The sequence below is a fragment of the Strix uralensis genome, chromosome 1 (assembly GCF_047716275.1).
Source record: "Strix uralensis isolate ZFMK-TIS-50842 chromosome 1, bStrUra1, whole genome shotgun sequence".
NCBI lineage: Eukaryota > Metazoa > Chordata > Aves > Strigiformes > Strigidae > Strix > Strix uralensis.
Genome location: NC_133972.1, coordinates 142,970,653 through 142,993,126, shown reverse-complemented (window position 1 = coordinate 142,993,126; position 22,474 = coordinate 142,970,653). Strand labels below are relative to the sequence as shown.

Genomic DNA, 22,474 nt, shown 5'->3' with positions numbered 1-22,474 from the left:
TAAATGCCAAAGACTAGAAAAGTGTTATTGCTTTGCATTTTGTCTTCAGTGTTTCAGTCATTCTTGGGTAAAACAAGAGAAGTGGTTGATAAAAGATAGGAAAAAAAGTAGTAGACAATAAGCTGCCCTCAATATTCTGGAGTGATAGGACCGAAGGAGCTAGTGTGGTTTCTGGATGTGTAAAACATGACTTCAGGTAAGCAAGCAGAGAGAGGAAATTTCTTGCAAGTTTTGGGGATATATTTCATGTATCAATAATGGTCTAAACTTGTTCAGAGTATGAGCTGTGCATGCAGTTATATCAGAAATTTCTGTAGTTACCAGCCAAGAGTAAAAGTTGAAAGAGTGTCTGCACTCCATTACAGGTATTAGTTTTTTGCTACTGTGGAGTAGCTATAAAATAGACTTTATATCAAAAATCAAAGCACATTCAGTAACTCTCTTTAAGTCAGGTTGGTTCCTATTCTTCCAGATATTAGGAGACTTCAAAAGGGCAGGAGCGAAGAGTCATAGCAATGCAGGGAGCTATGACAATATCTGCAGTTCCTGGCTGCAGGAGGCAGTGACTCCGTGCACCAGATGCCCCAATGAAGCTTGCTGCATTCTGTACATAACAAAACATAAGTGTTCATAAATTTTTTTTGGTGTTTCAGATGTAAAGTGGTTGTGGCCTTTACCCACCAGCAAAATAAGACCCTAGGAGTAAATAATGTAGGAATTATTTAAGGCCAGGCTTTATGCCATGTGATTACTCAAAAAATGTTGCCAACCCCCAGGGTCATGTAGGAGGCTTATTTGGAAAGTCTCATAAGACTAAACTACACCCTTCACTTAGGAACATTCACAAAGGAGGACAGCTGCTGAGAAGGTTTACAGTGCAGAATACAGGGAATAATCCAGTACATCTTGTTAGCAGCCTCGATCAGAAGGGCTGCCTTGCACTCCCGTTAGAACCTTGAGGGCCACATCATAACCGCCCTGCAGCAAACCCCCTTCTCCAAGGCTGTCTCTCCACAGAGTGCCAAGTCACAGACGGGACCAACACATGAAATCCCTTTATTTCATAGGGGGTTATTGGTATTGATCTCAGCACAGGCCGGAGTTTATTTTTCCAGTTATTTTCTCTGCTTAAATTGGAGAAAGTTTTCTTAAGAGCTATTCAGAGTTCTTAAATAAGAATGAATGCATCTTCTGTATTTCCCAAAACCTGCAGTGATGCTGCTCTGTATTCTGGTTTGCCCTGTTTGGATGACTGGAAGTACAGGGAAACAAAATGGAGCTAATATAATGTACCTAATGCTAAATGGTCATCTTTCTAAATAGACCTACAACTTACGGTGTATGTTATATTAACCTTTCCTGGGTATCCTTGCCACCGTGCCTCATGAATTGCGTTTTCTGGGAAAAGTGTTTATACTGCATTCCTATGTGTATGTTCTTCATAAGCAGCGTTTTTGTCTGTATTGACAGGTCTCACCAACTCATAATCGTCCTGCAGGGAGTGGAGAGCAGAAACAGTCCCACACAGTTCTTTCATCACCGCCTAGAGTAGCGTTTGGCTTGAGGTATGGGACCATTAGCTCCTGCTGACAGACCAGCAGCCTCAGAACCTGGAGGGCATTGAGTAAATAAGATGTCAGTGGCCAAAGAAACAGAGAAACCACACCACCAACCGTGATTGCAGTTGTCAGGCAGTTTCTTACTAGAACGCTTCAGAGTAAGCATTCTGGACCTATTTTGCTTTTCATTATCATCAAAGGTAAAGTTCAGGGCAAAAGTGAGTTGTTGCAAAATGGAAAAGTCAGACTGTGAGGCAAAACTGCAGGCCTTATGGCAGGCATGTCTGGAGTTCTAAATTGCTGGTCTAAATTGCCCTGTAAAGCAACACTGCCCAGGTTCACTGCTCCAGCAGGAAGCATCCTGAACTATTATGTGGCTTTGCTTTTTTCCCTGAAGGCTGGGTTGTCTTGGGTGTTGATCACCATTCAGTCAGTATGGTATCTGGCTTCAACTGAATTATAAGAAACCATATCTTACAATAAATTAGACCAAAGCAAAGGTTTTTTTATACCTTTTCTTCCTAGACATAAGCTATATTCATTTCCCTTAAAGCTAACGGATGTTTCACCAGAGTCTGCTTTAAAAGTGTTCCAAAAGTTATGTTAAAAAATCAAACTATGACACTAAGCTTATTACAGTAAAGAAACTCCTTATTTCTCACAGTCCTAAGGTGACTGTCCCTTAAAATGAGACAAAAGGAATATTTCATGCTTTTCATTTTCTTCATGACTCTCAGATCATTGCATATGCTACAAAACAAACTTAGTATCTTCCCAATTCATGGATTGTGCCCATTAATGAATGTTCAGCAATCAAAAAACATATAGGTATGCAAGAGGGGAATCACCAGACAATTAATTCCCGTGTGTGCCATGCAGCATGTAACACAGGTATTAAACAATTCTGTCCATACAGTTGTTTCATTTAAAGATGCCAGGACAGATGGCCCTGCTATAGCAAGCCTTGGGTTACTTGTTGCAGCGCTGCTGCTCAGGCTTGCTGGCTGGAGCAGAGGAGCAGGCTCGGCAGCTGCTGCAGAGGCTGTAGGAGCCAGGTGAGGAGAAAGACTGCTCCCTCAGAGCTGTGGAGTCACGGCCGTATCTATTTCTGCTTCACCAGCTCTCGGTTAACTTGAAAACATCCCAAATGCCTTTGGAATGCTGGGGGTTCTCTGCCTGCTGCACTCAATTGAGATTGTTGTCCTGATCTTAGGGTGGTAAAGCAAAGCTACAAAAGCCTCTCCTTAACAAGCTTCCCTTTCTCTCTGACAGGAAGCCTAGAGGGGAGGGAAAAAAGTGTCGGAAGGTCTATGGGATGGAGAACAGAGATATGTGGTGTACTGCCTGCCGATGGAAGAAGGCCTGCCAAAGGTTCATCGACTAAAGATTGAAATTATGCAGAGGATTTGGGGATGGGGGAGGACAACAGCAGAACCAGATTGCTGCCGCTGCACTGTATCACTTCCCATTTTCCCTCCAGTGATGTGGTGTTGGGGGTTTTGGTTTTTTGGGGTGTTTTTTTCTTTTAAAAGAGCTTTGTATTTCAAAGTGAAGCAGTTGTAGCCAAGGAGAAGCACTAATCAAAACCTGTGTGGAGCAATAGAGAAAAAAAAAAAAAAAAGCAAAACCAAGAACATACAACAAAATACTGTCTTATTAAGTATGGAAACCAGAGCAGCTATTAGTGTTTTTCTGTAAAAGAAAGGAAAAAATTAATTTTTTGCTAACTCTGTGAGCTACTTGCTCCTTAGGATCATTTTTAACCATTTCAGTCTCTGTGCTGTGAATGTCTGTTTTTGCTAAACTGAACAATTTTTCTTTTCCTGAAATGAAGATCTCTTTTTGAAAGCTTTCTAATAAACACTTCAGAGTTGTATAAGCTACAGTTTTCTCAACAAAAGCTGTACTAAGACTGGAGACTGCTAAGTAATTCTCCTGATACGAATGATCATGATTATATTATATTTTTGGAAAGGGGATGTGGGGAGGAGTTGGGATTTTCGTTTGTTTGTTTATAGGAGAAAAGCAAAGTCTGAATTTGCAAGAAGGACAAGCAGTGCTCCTGGAAGATTTTTAAACCAGGCACAGACCAGTGGAGTGGAACAAAGTAATTTAAGTACCAAATTGGATTTTGATCCTCTAGAGGAAGAAAAGCAGCAATGGGAAGTCACCAGCAGGTATTGTCACAACAAGAAGTTGAGGGAAGAAATCCAGTGATGCTTGACTGAAACCCATAAGAATATAATGGGGGTCCCATAGCTTTTCTTACCACTCTCCTGTTTCCGAGGGAGGATGAAGAGTTGGACCAGCACGTCTGTTGCTGCAGGAGGCCTGTAAAAGACTGGTAAATGCAGCCACTAGGATTATATGTAATACCTATTCAGGGACACGATCCAGCCCAGCAGTTCTGCTCTTGCTTCTTTATCTCTTATTTGAGAGATTGTTGTTAAGATAATGGTTTGCTCAGCTTTTTTTTTTTTTCCCTATTAAAGTTGCTAAGATTTATTTGACGCAAAAAATTGGTAGAGGAAAGAAAATACTCCCTTTCCACAACATCATCTCAGAAAAAGAAGTACAACAGCAAAGGAGCAACATATTTATGGTAAAAGTCCATTTCTTAACTCATTTGATATACAAATTAACGAGTTTCTCTACTTTGAATAGATTTGGGTACTTTAGTTTCTCTGTCCGTTCGAAAGTATACACCAGAATATGGCAAGCTGGTGTTCTGTCTCAACTTGTATGAAATTACCATTAATTAACAATTATTTCAATGCAAAAATAAAGTAAGGATTTACTAGGATATGAATGTATATGGTTAAACAATACTTGCCTGGTAAAGAAAACAAGACACCTTAAAAAAATCAAACAAAGACATAGAAGCAAAATTTTGCCGATTAACAGAGGCATGGAGGCCCACAAATTCCTGGATTTTTTTTTTCATACCATTTGAAATTAGACCAGATCTTTTCTTTTTTTAATTGTCTAAGCTGGCTTATTCTCACTGAAATAAGGGGACTCCAGGTAGCTAAACAGCTTTGTAAAATCTGGTCCAGAGTTCACTTGATGGCTTTATTAAGCGTGCATCACTGCTTATGCCTGTATAAAAGCACAAAATAACAATGCAGTTTAGAATATACATTATGAATTCAGTAAAGTAGTACTGAGAAGTAAAATTTATAATATGAGCTACCGAAGGTTATCATCTGATTTTCTCTGAACAAGTTAATTGGGCAATCAGATGCCTAATTTGAGCATGCCATTTCTGCAGTTGTTTACAAATTGTGTAATTTACATGCACAAGTGGCAAGATAACGCTTGCATGCACGCAATTAATTGACTTTTTGCCCGATTGTGTTCTCTAAGTCATTTAGAGGAAAAAAAAAAGAAAAATAGACTCTGAAATCTGTTAAGACCCTGAAATATATACACATACGTGTGTGTAGGAGTTTTTATATACATATATATAACTATGTAATATATATAGCTTAATATATATTACATAGTTTTTCATATATATATAAAATCTGGGATCAACAGGGAGGAGAAAGATTGTTTTCTTTATAAAACCCAAGACACTAAAGGTCAGTGGATATACATAGCCACTGTATTATCTTCTTTCTTCTTAGTAAAATGTGGGTCATGGGTTTTCTTTGGATGTTGTATTTTTTCAATTTCTTGTACTAAAATACCTGACAGTAATTCATAGTTATTTCATCTTCAAACACCGAGCTTGCTGATGGTGTATTTACTTTGGTAGAACTTAGACAATTTGGGACTTTTCCAAGATACTCCTGCCAATTTGCCCCCCCATTTTTACAAGCACTCCAAGACTAATTATAAAGCGTTCCATAATTAATTTGACTATTGTTAGACTGACAGTATTTGCCTATATATTTGTTGTTCCCCTCCTTTTATATTCTCCCTTTTTGCTTTGGAGGATTTTTTTTTAAATAATGTATCAGATTGTATATTGTTTCTATAATGTCATGGCATTGTGAGCACCTTTCCCGAGGGCACTTTACGAATTATTGTAATAAGATTATTCTTTATAAATTTCTGCACGGAAGAATGGTTTTGTCACCAGACCAGATTGCCCTCTGGTACAAATTTGATGTGGATTACATATAGGCACAAAAGCCACAAATCATCAAAACAGGACAGAAAATTGGTGTTAACAAAACAGAGGACAGAAGATACTTGATACATCCTGCCAGGACAAAGCTAAATTGCCAGTATTTTTACACAACCTTTAAGCAGCAGTTTATATTAAATCAGTTTTGCATCTTATGGCTGTGGCATTTTGATTCAAAAGTAGGCACTGCTCGAGTTACCGTGTCTCAGCCATGGCCAGCAGTAGCGAGATGGCACGGCCGTCTGGACCTGCATGAAGCGTTCACTAGTCGCTTTGTGCTTTGAACTCGGATTACTTCATGTCACACGAGCACTTTGGCGCCCGTCGAGATCCCCTTCCGCCCTCCCGACACACCCAGCAAGAACAGAAATGTCAGCAAAGCCTTTCCTGTGCTGGCAGTACCGAGCATAATCTGGAATAACCTCTTCCATTTTTCAGTCTCTTGCTTCTGTGTTGCTTTAAGCTGCATTGCTGTCCTCGCAGCATCCGAGTCATCTCACACTTCTGCACCAGCCTCTCCGAAAGAGTCAGATTTCTTTGTTTTCCCAAGGAAGAGCTAGCCTGAATGCTGTGGTCATTTATCATCATCGGCACGTGCCCTTTCCCCTATTTTCGGTTTCTCTGTGGGAGGTAGGTCATTGTCTCTGACCTCCCGGAGAAGTCAGAAAGAACAGCGTGAACACATCACCCAGTCTCTGAGTGCTACAGGGATTTGGATGTGGGTTCATGTATGTCAAGAGCCAGAACTTCCCCCTGAGATATAAAAATGGAAGGATCTATTTTATTGGGTTTAACCACTTATTAGTATTGATGCTGGTAACAGAAGTTGCCACTGTCAGTATCAGAGTGGAGATCAACTGTATAGATCCCAAATATTTTTCTTCAGAAGTTTTCTTGCTATAACAAAGCTATTTCCCACTTCCCATTTATGCCATCCTCCAAAAGATCTGGAAAAAGAGATAATTTTAGAAGTGAGAAATTTTAATGGCAATTTTTAAAATGTGTGCTCCACCTGCTCCCTTGTGAAGCTATTGGACATTATAAACTCGGATCATCTTAGTCATAAAATGGTTTCCACCCAAAACAATGTGCCTGATTCTCTAGTGCCTTGCACAAATATAACAGGATACACAAGATGCAAAGTGAGCAAAAAACCCTCTTCCATTCCAGTTTGCAGGTTTACACTTACTTTTACCCGGTACAAGTCGTCGCCTAGCAGGTATCTGTTGTGATGTAAGCCAGACCTGTAAGCCCTGCTTGTGTGAATAAGCTGAGCAGAATGCCTGTCTGTTGAATTACTTTTTCCAAATCATTACCCTGTTATGAATGTTAGCTATCTAATGATCTGCAGATTCCTTGAATCCATTCACTATCACCAAAATCACTTTCTTCATTCCTTCTCCCCTTCATTTTTTGAAGATAATGACTAGGTAGGCAACACAACAAGAGACAAAGCTTTCGCCAAAAGTTCTTGTAGAACCTGCATGCAAGAATGGATTCCAGCTCCATGCAGTATCCCAGATGTCCTTGTCACTGATTTTCTATTTTTTCATTCATTCTGATCCAGTGAGTCGGGATGGTTTTCTATTTCTTGCTGTGGTCTGGGACCAGCTAGAGTGGCCCTACTGAGAATTCAGGACAATCACTGTAAGTGTGGCAATACAAAGCAATTTCTTTCTTCCCCTGCCTGTAAATATGTTGAAACACCATCTCAGAAACAGGACATAAAATGAGAAGCTTGCTAGCCATGTGCAGAAACATAAGAGGTTGCCAGTGAGGCTTGTTTCTGTTCGTTCAAACTTCAGTCATGTTGGAGAAAGTTGTGCTGTGCCTTTTCTTAGGAATATTTTGATAAGGAAACATTTGTAAAGTCTCATCTTGGTCTTAGATTTACACTTTATTCACTCTTCCTATAAGGTGGTAGTATTGGAACCGAGACCTGTATGGAGTATGGGAATTAATCTGCATTTGTCAGGATTTTTCTGGTATATAACTGTGGGCTGTTGAAAAGCATCATAGCGTAGAGTTTGTTCTAGTATAAGTTCAGGAGAGTTTTATGGCATCTTTAGCAAAATAGCTAGAGAGTAAGTCATGAGCAAAAATTAATCAAGCTGAGGCTTTAAATATATTCTGTATCTGCTAGATGTAAGCAGCCCTTGTCTGCATCTGTGTGGAGCTTGAAGAGCTTCAAGACTGCAAAAAAACCACTGTACACCTATAGTTGATGGTACCCGCTTGAACTGTTTTTTCCATCTTAGACTACGGTGCTTTCGCATTGACCACACTCTCACTTTCATCCAAATGCAAGATTAAAGAAGATGTGTATCTTCCACTTGCAACTTTTTGAGTTTATTCCTCAATATGAAAAACACTAGTCATGTTCTTTGCGCTTTACACAGACCATTTTTAATAGCAATCCAGAAAGACCCTGAAAACAGAAATCAGTCTGTTTCTGATGGCACCAAGCAAAACAAAATACCGTTTTCTCCTATGCTTGCTCATACTCACAGCAAGAATTCATTTGGCCAGTCAGCTGATGAAATGTAAGGGAATGGATAAATTGATTAACAAGCCAGCGTTCTGCTTTTTTGTAACACATCTTAACACAAAGAATTGTATTTCCTTCCATGTTTGAATCTGAATGTGAGAGCTCTAATATACCCTTGAGGGAAATTAATTTAGCAATAGAAATGCTGTTTCAGCTTTCCTGTTACTTGGGCATATACCCAGTATTATACTAATGAGGTAGGGTTTCAAGATTAAATCCAAATTCTTGATGTAATTCAATGCTAAAGATGGACTCAAACATTTTAAAATGAATGTTAGTGTTTACCATTTGCCAATCCTCAAAAAAATCAGGTTTGACTTTGGAGTCCTTATCTTAGTATATTACACCCTGCAGCAATTAATACATGATGTGTAATGGTCAGGTAAACAAAAGTTACTGAAATGTTTGTAAAAAACTGCCTTGGGAAGACAGGGGAAAAAAAAGATAGGTGGTACAAATTTCCTCAGGGAACATAAGAAGGCTGTAAGGCAGGATGTAGGTTTATTCGAACAGAAGATGGCTAAGAAATTGATTTTTTTTTCTATTCTAGGCAAAATTTAAAGAGCAATATGTCACTACCTGAATTACTAAAATTAGAAGGAAGCACTAATTAGTGAATGTGGTCTTACTTAATGCTACAGCTTAGGAAGTTCCAAATAGGAAAAAGTTAGATGATATATAGAAAATGAGCTTGAGCCATAACCTAATTATAATATAAATCTATACATTTGTATAAATCTTTTCAGGATATACTGTAAATATAAAGGCTTCGTGTTTATATAGTTACTTGGTCAAAGCATCCTTTGTCTATAACTGGATTACTTCTTACCGAATTATTCAGCAAGCAAAAAATAATATGTTAGCATGATATCCTGGAGGTGGTGAGTACTCCACTTTGCAAAGTGCTAATTCTACATGAAATTAAAAGAAAATGTGCCACCACCTATTTTTTTTTTTTTATATACCTGCAAAGGTATCAGCTTCAGTAAACCCAGGGTTTTATTGAACCATGTTACCAGTATTTTGAAGGAATACATGTACACATTCTCAAATTGTTCTTTATTTGTCCACAAAGAAGTTATTTCTGGTCCGTAATAATTTTTCCTATCAACTCTTTTTCCTGTGTCCAGGGACTCCATTCTGCAAATGCCCAAACATTTATATTGAAGTGAATAAAAATCAGAATCTTCAATATAAAGAACTAAAAATGTAAATAGCACCTGGCAGCAGAATTTTTAGTATAAGTATTTAACTGTAGTAATTCATTCTTACAGTAATTGCAGCAAATCTTTCAGGAAAGGGGTGCACTTAATCTATAAATTAGCAGGTATGGCTGCACAGAGGTAGAGCTACTGGTATTCCAACAAAATACAGGCTCAGATTCATCAGAGCACTCAAGCAGAGTTTGCTGTTGAGACTATATGTGTTTCTGAAGTCAGGCACACATACTTCTACACTCTTCTGAAATCAGGCCTTGGCAAGAGCAGATACAGCTTTGTTTGAAATACGCACTTTGTAAGACAATCTGTTTTTTCTGATTTTACACAATTTATCTGTATTTAGAAGACCACACAAACCTAGAGAATTCTTTTTTAAATTATTTTTTGTATTGCAAAGAGAAAGTGAGAAGACAAGTTTAACTGTACATTTCAGCATGTGAAAGCATTGGTTAGGTTTGTAAGAGGTGTCTATTTGCCATCAAGTTCAAAGGAATGTATTTGAGCACATCAGAAGAAATTGCATGACAAGCAGGTCACGTTATATAAATTTATAGTTCCATCTGTATTCCCTGTACGCTCAACACTCCTCCAGGCAACTGGAGGCATAGGATCTCTGAGTATGCAAGGAAATAAACAAGTTTACCTAAGAACTTTAGGAATACTGTGCTTTTAAGCCACAAATGGTGTTGTCTATGTGTAATTTTTAGTGTTAAAAGAAAATAGACAGTAGCCTTATTAACAAGGTGCAATACTTACAAAGGGCTAAATTATGGAAACAAGCGGTGTGTGTTTGTACATCACTGCAAAATGTGCACTCTTTTAAAACTGACTATAGCACTCGGTTCTTATTACCTCTCTGAAATGATAATGTTGGTATAATTTTGTAACCATTTATTATATGTTATGAAACAGAATTTGCGATTTCCGAAGAACCAAAAAGGAAGAGAGGGGAAATTGTAAATCACATAGAATAGTGGTATGTTGGTTTACATGGCAGAAGTAACCTTAAACACCTTTACAGAGCTGTACAAATTCTGGATTACTGAAAGAAAAAAATACATTGCCCTTGGTTACAGTAGTCTGAAATATCCCGTGATATCATGAAAGTGCCACTTCAGTGTTCAGTGTTTGCTTCATCTCTTACATTTTATTATTGGGTTTTATTTGTTTGTATTCTGATTGTGAAGACATTCCTAAAGCACCAATACATGGCTTGAAATCGTATTCTTTTGAAAATAACTTTTAAAATTGACATACTTCTTCATCAAACTGTACAGTCTGAATGAGATCATACAACATGATCTGCTCTGACTTATGTGGAGAGTTCATGCAAGCATAAGGTTATATAGGAAAAGATTACATTGAGGGTTCGTTGTTCAGTTATGAAGAGGGTTTGAACAATCAAACTAAAAGCTTCGCTCACATACTTCTCTCCATCTGCAACATGGGGTCAGCAGAATACAGGTTGCCAAGTACAGTGTGTCTTGCTATCTTACACCTTTTTTTTTTTGCTGTTAAGTAATGACATACACGTCATTTTCCCATCTCTCTTACTGTTTTTGTCTTATGCTCAGAGTCCAGAATTAACTGAAAGACAAAAATAATTAGATCTGGTGAACAGAAGGCTGTTCGGTTGTCTCCCTCTTTGACTGACTTCTAGCAAAGGGCCAAACAACAAACTCCACTTTAGAGACATTAGTCAAAAGAGGCTTGAGCCAGTCAGGTAACACCTGAAAAAAAATTGCTCGGAATTGGATCCCAGTAGCAGGAAACTAGTCTTAAGCAGTCAATTACAGAAGTTGTTTGGGTTTTTTTTTAAATTACGAGCTTGATAAAAAGTCTTGTTACACAATTAAGAGCAAAATGCAGATAACATTGTAACTAGTTGAGCCCTTGAAGCTTTACAGATTTTCTCAGGAGAGTTGCAGTTATTCCCGTGAATGAGTGCATTGACTAGGACTGCTCACACGGTTAACGGTTGTAGAACGAAGGCACTTGGGTTTTCCTCTGTGTGACTATTTCCACTGTAATTGGGAGTGTGAAATTGTGAATCTTCCTTTCTGAGTGCTTGAGAAGAGATTTTTGCTGTTAAGCTTTGTGAGAGGGATGGATACGTACCTAGGCATGTTTACAGGGCTGTTGGAAGATCTTGGCTCAGTTTCTAGTAATACCAAAGTGGCAGGACTTTGGATGTGTCACTTAGTGACAGATTTAAGAGCTGTTAAGCACATGGTATTCGGTCTGTAATCCATCCTACTGATACCAGGGCCGGGGAGAAGGAGGTTTCTCAGAATGGGGTCCAGGATAGCCAGCCTGTCGTGAAGGGAGTCACCACCATAGTCCGTGTGCTGTCAGCTGGAGCAAGTGCTCTGTTTGTTGTGTCCAGCTTGAGGGAGGTGGTTATCTGCATTTATTTGTGACCCACAGTACAGAACGCTCTTTAGAAGAATATTCTTTCTTTCAGAGATTAAAAAAAAAAACATTGGAGAACTTTTGTGTTACAGAAGGTCACTGAATAAATTACAGCATTCTCAGAGCTGAATTGAGAAGTGGTGGTTTCCCTCCTTGCAGAGCCACGCTGCAGCTCCCTGACTAGCCAGTGGGAGCGTGCTCCTGTCTGGGCTCTCGTGAAGCCCCGTAACCTTAACTAAATCCTTTTCCCAAGACTTGCTGGAACCCAGCAAAGAGCCCTAAAACCAGACCAATGTGAGTTTGACCCACAGGTAAAGGAGGCTCTTTCCAACTCCTTCCCAGCAATTCTACTTCCTAAGTGAGTGTTTTATTAGTAGACTTTTATAAAGGGGGCACTGCCTCATCACTTTCCAGTGGCATTTCTGACACAGCACCAGCCACTCCTGCATTTGCAAGGAACCAGACATCATCTTTGTTAGTCATGGGGTTTGGGGAATATTATTTTAGATTTAGATCTCTACATTTCACCTAACACTGTAGTTCCGCAGCAGGTTAAGTTGGCATAAGCTTGTGCTACTGTTGAAAGAGCGGATCCTACCCCCTGGCAGAGACATTTCTAGAGAGAAATATCCCGGGTTATGCTGGCTTGAGCCAATCCAAGAAGTGTAGCTCTATATAAAATGCCTACAGGCTAGATCAGTACATGGCTTGCTGGGTTTGTACCTCCGCTCTTCATGTGGCAGGCATGATAATACTGCATTTATCCCACCCTGTCTTGGCTGGAGTCTCGTTAAGGGCCTGGACTTGCACAAGCTCCTACAGCAGCTAGCTCAGGAGAGCTCCACTAATGGCCAGTTGCTTAGCACTACTCGAATACCATTAAAACAGCATTGATTTTGATACGAAACGGAGCCTGTAAGGGAAGAGAGAGGAGTTAGATCAATAATCCTACATGCAATGAGTCTTAACTGTGCCATGGTTTTGCTAAGCCGATGTTGGAGGAGCCAAGGGACATGAAAAGCAACCTTACTGGACCTTGCTCCTCCCCTGACCCCAGGGGCATCCTGGAGCCAGTCTGATGTGATTGAGGGTATCTCAGGCCATGCAAGGGTTATAGCAGGGTGAGGAGATGTGATCTCTGTATGACATCTCGGGGCTGCAGGAAATCAGGGGATACTTCTTATCCAGACACGGCAGCAAATAGGGAAGATCCTCAGCTGTTTGCTAGTGCAGTTTTTTAGCCTCTTTTTATTATAGCATCAGTGTAATAGCGATGGGAATGCGGGGGAAAAGGTAAAGGTTCATAAGGTAACTGAAGGAAGGTAACTGTCAGCATCAATTGCACTACTTTTTTTAAACCTTGTGAAAAAAGCAATTATGTTTTCATGTCATCTGCTGCTCATGTATTATTTTATGTAAGGAAAGCATTTCCATCATAGAAGGGGGTGAATTTAGCACAAGTTAAGCAGCTGTAGGAACACAAAAGCCCAGTTGAGCAGATTTTATGAATATGGGATTTCTAATACACTCTGCTTGCGTAAGACTGCAGTATCTAGATCCGTGCATCCTTTTGTCTCGCTTCAGTCACAAAAGGGAAATACCTTCCCACATATATTGTTCTTCCTTTGTTTCCTATCAAATATTGGTTTTGAGAATATAAAGTAAATTTCAGTTCTTTTTTTAAAAAAATTTTTTCTGAATTACTGTTTTTCGAACCAGAGTATTTCCTCTTTCACTCAGTGTAAAATTACTGAGCTTTAATTTGCTCTGCATTGCACTTTATGTATTTTTTCACTTGTTGGGCCATGTATTTTTGATATACAAAACAATAAAGGTTTTGTTAATCTAGTTTTAACTAGAAATTAATCATGAAACTAAGATGTTTTTATAAAAATGCAAGTTCCATAAAATACAGCGAATAAACTCTTTAGGTGAGAGACATTTTTATAATTGATATGTTGAGAAATATTATAGCTTCTGAAATGATTTAGCATTTGGTAAATTCAATACATTAATGAATAGCATGGTTTAAAATGGAATATGAATAAGCAGGAGACAAAGTTCTAGACACTGGATTTGCTTATATGCAAAACCTGCATTAGCTTAATTGATATGGGTCTTAAAAAAATTAGCCTAATCTAGTTTAAAGAAGTATAAAACTATTTAATAAGCCAGTTTAAAATGGAAAGAGCTCACAGAAAAATTGAAATCAGTTTAACTTAATTACCAGAGAGATATGTTTTTCAGTAGCTAATGCAGTGCTGTATAGGGGGAAGCCTGAGAAGGCCCTTGTCTCTGGAGGGTCTGAACTCATGCAAGTACAAGATGCCACCAGAAGCCGTATGCGAGTATGTATTTTCCTGCTTTAAACAGTAGCTCTCCAAACTCTTATGCTTACAGGCCCACTTCCAGGTTGACAATGGTATTTCTATTTGGTTTTTCCTGCCTTCATCCCCTCTTATTTTGGGAACTGGTGTCCTAAAGACAATCTTCTTGTTCCTAAATGAGCTAGTGAAGAACTCGTCTTCCCTCTGTTTTTGGTGTTAAACTTACAGCCCTAATACTATTGCATGTAGTTTAGCTTAAGAATTTGTAGATGCCAGTTTCAGTGCTTTAAATGAAGAATAGCTACTCTACCCCAGCACAGAATCCCCTCAAATCTTGTGGAGTATATTGAAAAATAAAGACCTTTTTTACTTTTACTTTGTCCAAACTCTTTATTCCAAATCACACCTAGAAAAGTGGAAGTCTGCAGTGACTGGGAAACAAAGCACATGGCAGTAAAGATGGGAGAGAGGGAGAGAGAGGGCGATGCTCTCACTTTCTTCCCAGGGTGAGTCCTTCCTGGGCTCCCCACTCCCAGGCTGATGAGTGTGTGTGTGCACAGACCACGCACAGCTCTGTAGTCCTTGACACCATGATGTGAAATCCCTCAAAAGCGCTTTGTCAGCCACCTCCCAGAGTCCCCTGTTCCTTTTAAGAGACTTTCAGACATTCTGCTTTTTCATTTCTACATCCATTGGTAAAACTGGTAAAAGCTAACTGCTGTTCCTACAGCATGAGTACACTCTCACCTTGAGCTGCAAATGTATCATCTTGCCATTTTTCATCAAGCTTCAGCTTCATGTACAAAAGATGTGCAAGATCCAGGTATTTCTGCATGCTGTAAAGCTGTTGTGTCCTTTCAGGGACTAACAGGAGTTCCTGGAGCACAACAAGCACAATGCCAGTGCTTCCTGTTTAACACTGGTGAGCACCATGACACCTGTGCTGAAGAGAAAGCATACATTAATGTTACCTCCACATCCTACCACAGAGATGAGGTGTTGCAACTGTGGAAAAATTAAGCTTAAAACCTTTGCACTAAGCATAGGGTGTCTGAAAACTCAGTTAGTGTTTGGCTGAGGAGCCAGAGCAGGGACAGGCCTACTCCAAGGTGGCGGTCCATCAGGCAGCACAAATAACAGTTCTGTTGCCTGACTGGTTTCTGTATTTTCACGTATGTTTGAAGGAAAGCTTAAAGAGAAGACTCTTGCATGTAGATGATGCTCCTTTGCAATCTTACTTGATTCTGCCCTCTGTGGGCCAGCGCTGCAGATTCAGATACGGAACTTTCACCGGTGACTTACATAGCAAAAAAATGTTTATTAGAAGCAGGTGCTTTTTGTTTTCTTAAGATAAAAAAACAGAACAACAAAATGCCACCGTGCAGACCTTCGTTAAACTCCCACTGCCTCCCTGTAGCACCAGCAGCTGGAGAGAACTCCAGCATTCAGAGGGACCTTGGCCATAACTCATCAAAAAGCCTCTGCAATCTATTGCCACTGAAAATGTTTCAGTGCTAGATCAAAAACATACAGACTAAGGGCTCTACAAAGTTCCTGTAAGAATTTTGCTGTTACTTTATATGAAAAAAAAAAAAGTTAAAATCTTTGTGCCTGCATCTGAGTCGATTCTGCCTGCTGAACCAAGAGAACTTCTAACAAACTTCAGATCTGTAGGGAGTCATTCTCAGTACAAGTCATAACGCTCCAAACATTTCAGATATTTTCCTTAAATTAAATACATTTTCAAAATTAGCACTGTGTATATTAATGCCTAAAAGTTTATGAAAATAATTGAGTTAAAAATACTAATGAGTATGTGCTTGCACTTGAAACTTTAAAGATAGACTACTGAATTACTAATTTGAAAAGCACTAGCTTCTGGGCTTTATTAATGCACTAAACCAGCTTTGGACAGAGTAACATTTTCTAAAAATCGAAAAGGGGTATATTTTTCTCAAGTTCTTCAAGTAATTCAGGTAATGAATAGTTTGTTTCTGGTCACTGTGTTTTAGAATGAACAAATCTCATTCTCTTGCACTTTTGATATTCATTGTTTTTATGGAAAAAATATTTTCTGCTTTTTCATCTCCCAGTGAATGATCAGTTCACTAGCTACAGGCAACATTTCTTCACTTAGATGGCAAAATATTTGATAAATTTACTCTTCTGCATGTGAATGCTGGTTTTTTCTAGCTTCAAAATGATTTTGTGCCATTTTCATAGATATGGTTGAATAAAAATTGCAGGGAAGAATCTTAGGCCATCTAGTAAGTGATTAACCACATTTTTTCCTAAGTAAAAAGAACATGAAGAAACATGAAGGTGAAGTATCATGAACAAAGTCAATTCATTGCTGAATTAAATATTTATAAAACATCTTGATTAGTAAAAGGCAGTGATCTTTGTTAACATTATGTATAGTAGCAAACCACTGTGTTCTAGTAAGTATCACAAGTGAGAAAGCAATTGTTCTTCAGAAAAAGCACAAATGGAAAATAGGATTAAAATAGATCATTTAAACCCAGGTTTTCTCCTTGTCTTTAAGCCCATCCTGCCTGGTACATCACTGTTGTACGTTCAGGGATGCTCAGGACAATACACATTCCTCATAGGAAGCAGCTGAGTTCGAAAGTGTTAACTGAAATAAAAGCAAAAGTGAGCAAACTGGTAGAATTTTCTAAACACTAGCTCAGCTATTGCCAAAAAAAGCACTACTGGCTACTGAACTAGAATTTCAGCATTTTAGAAGAATTGCGTTTTAATCTATCTCACACACCATCGTTAAAACCAGATTTCCGTTGGTTTGCTTGTTGGTCTTACAGGCCTTGTACTTGTTAATAAACCTCAGAGCAGGCTACGCTAATACTCAGATGACCACGGTTGAGTTGGAATCTCTTGAAATTCCAAAATCTGTTATACATTATTACAGAAACAACAGTTTTTGAGTGAAAACCAACTTAAAATTATCTCAAAAAAGCAAGAAGAAAAAGAAGCTAATTCCTTATTTGGGAAATGCCATTCAGCTACCATTAATTCCCAAGCTGTGTGCTTAACTGGTCTCCTGTAGCTTTGTCAGGTCACATTTTTGTTGAAAGCAGATGGTGATTAAACTACATAGCAAAGAACTTTCCTTTGATCTTTGTAAATGAATGTATATGTACAAACTATGCATTTTCATACAGCTACATCCTGTATCTTGAATTAAGTCCACTCCAACCTTTTCCCCTAGGTTAGCAACCCCTAAACTTCAGGAGCTGAAGGTGCTCTCATCTCCTTTAGGAGATGTTTGTCTCCTGTCTTGTTTCTGCTCTCCAAAAACCCGAGACGCAGGATGGCGGAGCGCTGAGCTGCAGGGCCCCAGGAGCAGAGTGGCCGGGGGCCCGTGGCCAAGGCAGGGACCTGGCACGCTCTGGGAGACCAGTTTGGACTCCTGGGCCCCGCGTGGCCAGGCAGAGGCACGTGGTACCTGTGCTCGCTCAGCCAGAGCTGCTCCAGCCCCGGCACCTCTTGCACTTTGCTCAGCGTCTTGCACGCTCGGGCAGCAGAGCGGGACCAGCAGCTGCTCTCTCACACGGGGTCAGTAGGAGTTTGCAGCAACAGTACAACAAGCTATGCCGAGGAGGAGGCTACTGCAAATTGGGCTTGCAGCCATGATCCTCCCCCTCTGGAGAGCCTTTTCAGCCACCCTGCCAGCCCAGTTTCGTTCTTACCACCACTTCTCCACTGTGCTCTGCAGCACACCACTCGGGAGGCATGGGCGGCTCCTCGGGGCTTGTGGTCTCACGGCTGGGAGCTGCTGCCCCAGATGATACATTGCTCAAAACACTCAATACTTCATCCTAATCATTGACTGGACTTCAGGGCTGGGATGTGTAAGAGACAAAGGATCAGACCTTGTTTTTAGTATACCATCTGTTAGGAGGGAGTAGGAAAGAGGAAAAAGGGATGTCTTGTTCTTGTAGCTGGTGCAATTAAATGAAGGAAAAAGATATTGCATGCAACATTCTTACTTAAATTTTGGGTTGTTGCTGTAATATACATCAGCCCAGTCTGGTCAATAAACGAAGTGTGTTTCTTACAGTTTATCCTACAGGAAGAAATACAAAAAAATAGAAGTAATAAGAATATCCTTGCTTTAGAGTAAAGCAAGCCTCTGGACTCAATAACAAAGAAAGATTTTGTTTATATGCAAACTATTTAAATATTTGATACCAGTATGAAGGCAGTAGTACTCTTATCTATCCAGAGATGTGTACTCGTCTAGGTTATGTTTAATTAAAAAATACTTTTGCAGTATGTATTTGTATTTGATGGGCTAAGGCCTTTAATTTTATATTCTTTACAAGAATTGTGAAAATTATGTTTTCCCATTTATTGAGCTACCTGCCCGTGCTAGTTGTCCTTTTGCATAAAGAATATTTCTACTACTTCAGAGGTTTTTGTGTTGGTTTTTTTTTTAAACACTGTCCTTTTAAAAAAATGCAGTGCTTTTTGTATATTGCTCAATAGAAAAATATATTCCTTACCAGGGAATGATCCAACATGATCCACAGAACCCAATGACTTGAAACAAATGCTTGAGGGCAGGTCTTCAGCGGTTATCAGCTCCGTATCTCCCATAGCTGTGACCCTTCCTACCAGTGGAGGAGCTGCCCCCAGGAGGGTTACGCGGAGGTGGCTGTAGGGATGCTCAGCGGGGTTCGGGAGGCTCTCTGGGGCTGGCAGGTCTCCCACACCAGGATGTGCCCTATAACAGCAACAGAAAGACACTACTGCATTTCTCTGCAATCTGCAGCTGCCCCGTGGGCCTGGTGTAGCTCCAGCTGCAGTCCCTCAAATCAAAGCTCTGACTGCAACCGTCAGTCCTTTGCTGTCACTCACTGTCACAAAATTAACTTTTTAAAATGAGAAAGAGCTTCCAACTCTGGCACTAACTGAAATACTGAATACTTTTAATATATATATATATATATTTGGAAAGTATTTGAAAAAAGTGTTTTGTCTTTTTTTATACAACTTTTAGCCAAATAGAAGTATTCTGATTATTACTTCTGTGGATACCTGTCCACCTGTAAATAAACTCATATATTCAGGTACATGAACCTGAAGGAAAAAAATAATAAAGACTGTTCACTGGCTATGCGCTTTGCTAGCTGTTGGTTCCTTTGTACATAAGAGGTAACGGTTTAAATGTTGGGTGGGGGTTTTTTTATTTAATTATTGTTCCTCTAAAGAAAGAAAAAGAAAAAAACTTTTGACTTTGTTTTCTCTTTTCTGAGTTAATACAAAGATTTTCTAACTTTTTACTGCAGAAATGGATAAATACCTGGTGCTATGTGAATTTGAGTCAAACTGGCCATAGCAGACACACCAGTTAGAATGCACTTTTCCTGTGGCACACAATGTATTTTCTCAGAAGGGACTTGCAAAGGACCATCAGATGTTTACATTTCTTCTTGTTGCCCCAAATAGTTTTGAATATTGAAATAACTCCCAAAAATAGAGAAAGTCATGATCCATTACTGATGCGACGAATCCTTACATTTAGGTATCTATGACAGGTTTGTACAAATACCATTTTAGAGATAGTTGAAATATTGGGCTTTCATACTTTGTAATGCTTTGATGTGACAATAAATATGCTGTTGCTATCTAGTCTAACCTCATTGTAGACCTGTAACTTCCTGTTTATGGTTATGTCATGAATTGCACTGGCTTGAATTCAGCCAAATACTGACTGTTCAGCTGAAATATTCCGACTGTTATGATGTCCACAAAACGTTAATTAAATGCACTTGTATCTGACTGCCGCGGAGTATGTCAAATTATTCATGTAATAAAACCCTTGTGTATAACTTTCGCTACTTGTTTATGTGAACTTTAGTTTTTTGACAGCCCTGAATGTCAGTGCATCAGCCAGTCAGTGATAGCCTTTGCATCAGCTTCCTTACAAACAGGACTGAATTCCTTCCCTTTGACCAGAAGGCAGATATTTAGACACCATAACATGAGTTAAGACACACAGGACAGGAATGTGGCCCTTGAATTTTAAGTTCTGGCCCTGTGAATTTTAAGTGAAGCCTTTAGCTAGTGACTATGGTTTCCCACTTCCAGGCTCATGCTGTAAAACTGGTCTTCCTGATGCATGAAGCCAGCAACACTTTTCCTGTCCTGCTCTTGCCCGACAGTGGAGGAGTAGTCTCCCTGTGCACAAGAAGGAACACTCCTTATAGGCAAAGCTTTGTTTGAACAGGGTACACCTTTCTCATGGTAACACTAATGAAGCTACTGCTTTAAACTTGCAAGTTGGAGAGACATTCCTGAAACGGAGTAGTTTCTTAAAAAAAGTATAAACTAGTACTATTTCTGTCCAAGTTCTCAACTCCCCTTCTAGCTTTGTTAGGTTGCATTTAGATTTTCCTTTGGCTAATGCATTCCTACCCACTGCTGCAAAGCCGACTCCAATATAAATAGCAAGGCTATTAAATTTAATGAACGGTTTAATCACTTTTCTTCTGTTCGTATTTTCCTCCCTTCAAGCAGCACCTCCTCACCACACACAGGCATACCTGGTCATCCATTTCCAGTAAAGAAGATCTCTAAAATAATCCGTTCTCTAAGCCAGAGGCAAAGCAGCTCGGGCAAAGAGACCCTGCCCTGCTGCCCAACAACGTGTATCGTTACTAACAGTCAGGCTTGTCCAAACAGTCCCTTCCTGAACGTGCATTTAATCCAGCAGATACCAGGCACTGCTGGAGCGCGGCGCTCCTTGTCGTTTCTGTTGGAGGAGTCTGCTGTCTTCATAACCCCACTCCTGCCAGGCAGGTACCCACAGCTGTCTGACTTGTATTGTTAGAGCAGGTAATCCTACAGTTAATTTCTCTAGATATAAAAGGAAGGGATTGGAAGTCATATAATTAACAAGGAAGCGTTTTAGTGATAGTGCAGATTAAATTCCACTAATTAAATGCCACTTTAAGAGATAATAATCAGTGCTGGAATTGATGTTTCTGAAGACAGGCAGACAGACCGTTACAGTTCTCTTTATGCAAACAACATGTTTTCTACTTTTGTACATTAAAGAAAAGGGATTTCATTTTAGCCACAATTCAATACCTACACTCCCCTCTCTCTACTCCTGCACAGGCTTTGTCTCTTTTTGAGCCAATTCTGAACAGTTCTAAGAAGTGACTACCTTGAGTGCATTTTATTTATAGATATTTCACACCCTCATGTACTTCCTTTAGAAAATTTTGAGGCAGAATGATTCCTTCTCTGTCTGCATCAATAACTTCCTCTAACATCTTTTAGCTAAAATAATTCACTAAATTCAAATTTGGGCTTCAAATACTGTTAGCTGCAAGAAAACAATTTTTGTTGAAATGTCCTGTGCATTTTGTACTTCAAATGTTGTCATCATCTTGTTTTATGCCACTGCCTCTGAGACCTGTTCTCCAAATGTGACTTACAGAATCATTATGTTATAATCTTACTTCCTCTGTGAGGTCCTAGTGGAAACCTGCTGCACCCAAAGCAACTCTTTAGCAATGAAAATATCACTTGGAGAACAATAACATTATTTCGATGCCCTTAATTGAAAGCATTATTTTCTACTGTATTTGCTTAAACTGCCAACTTTTTTCTCCCTCTCCCACCCACTCTTTCTTATGATGCCAAGAAAAATATTTAGGTTATAAAAATTGCCATATTGGTTTGAAGACTAAACTACATTTCTCTTTTTGGCTAACAAAAAGTAAACATTATGCTAAGATTTATGTTCTAAATTTAGCTTTGGGGAGGAGAAAGAGAGAGAAAGAATTTGCACCTCCCTGAATTACATTTTTCTGTTTTATCCCCAAGATGATACCACCATGAACAGATGCAGCTTATGCAGCTTTTTTTTTTCTTTTACAATTTTTGGGAAAGGAGAAGAGTTCTCAAACACATTTGTTTCAATGCAAGGCAAATGACAAGCAAATTACTAATTACTCTATGTCTCAGCTTTGCCTTGTAGTCACTATAGTACAGTGTCTTGCTCTGAAACAAGAATTCATTGATTTTTTGCCAGGTTGTAAAAACAAAGCAAAACAAAACTTATGGATGGGAAGAAAGGGGGAAACCACTATCAAGGACTGGGTTAAACAATGAAGCTTGTTTTTACCCAACCTTATGGCATAGCTCCAAGTGTCTTCATCTGACTCTGCAGGTCACTGGTCCACCAAACTTTAACTTCAGTATTTTTCAGTAATATGTGAACATTCACTTTTGGCTAG

General features: G+C 39.3%; 1 protein-coding gene across 2 annotated transcripts in view; it reads left to right on the top strand.

Moving 5' to 3' along the window:
* Positions 1-20,061, top strand: part of ZNF704 (zinc finger protein 704) — a 110,951-nt gene extending 90,890 nt beyond the window's left edge. For both annotated transcript variants that reach the window (XM_074883533.1, XM_074883525.1), the window contains 2 exons: positions 1,471-1,565; positions 2,832-20,061. In XM_074883533.1, the coding sequence (XP_074739634.1) occupies positions 1,471-1,565; positions 2,832-2,943 (207 nt within the window). In that variant the 3' untranslated portion in view covers positions 2,944-20,061. The remainder of the gene's footprint in view (positions 1-1,470; positions 1,566-2,831) is intronic.
* Positions 20,062-22,474: the final 2,413 nt, after the last annotated feature.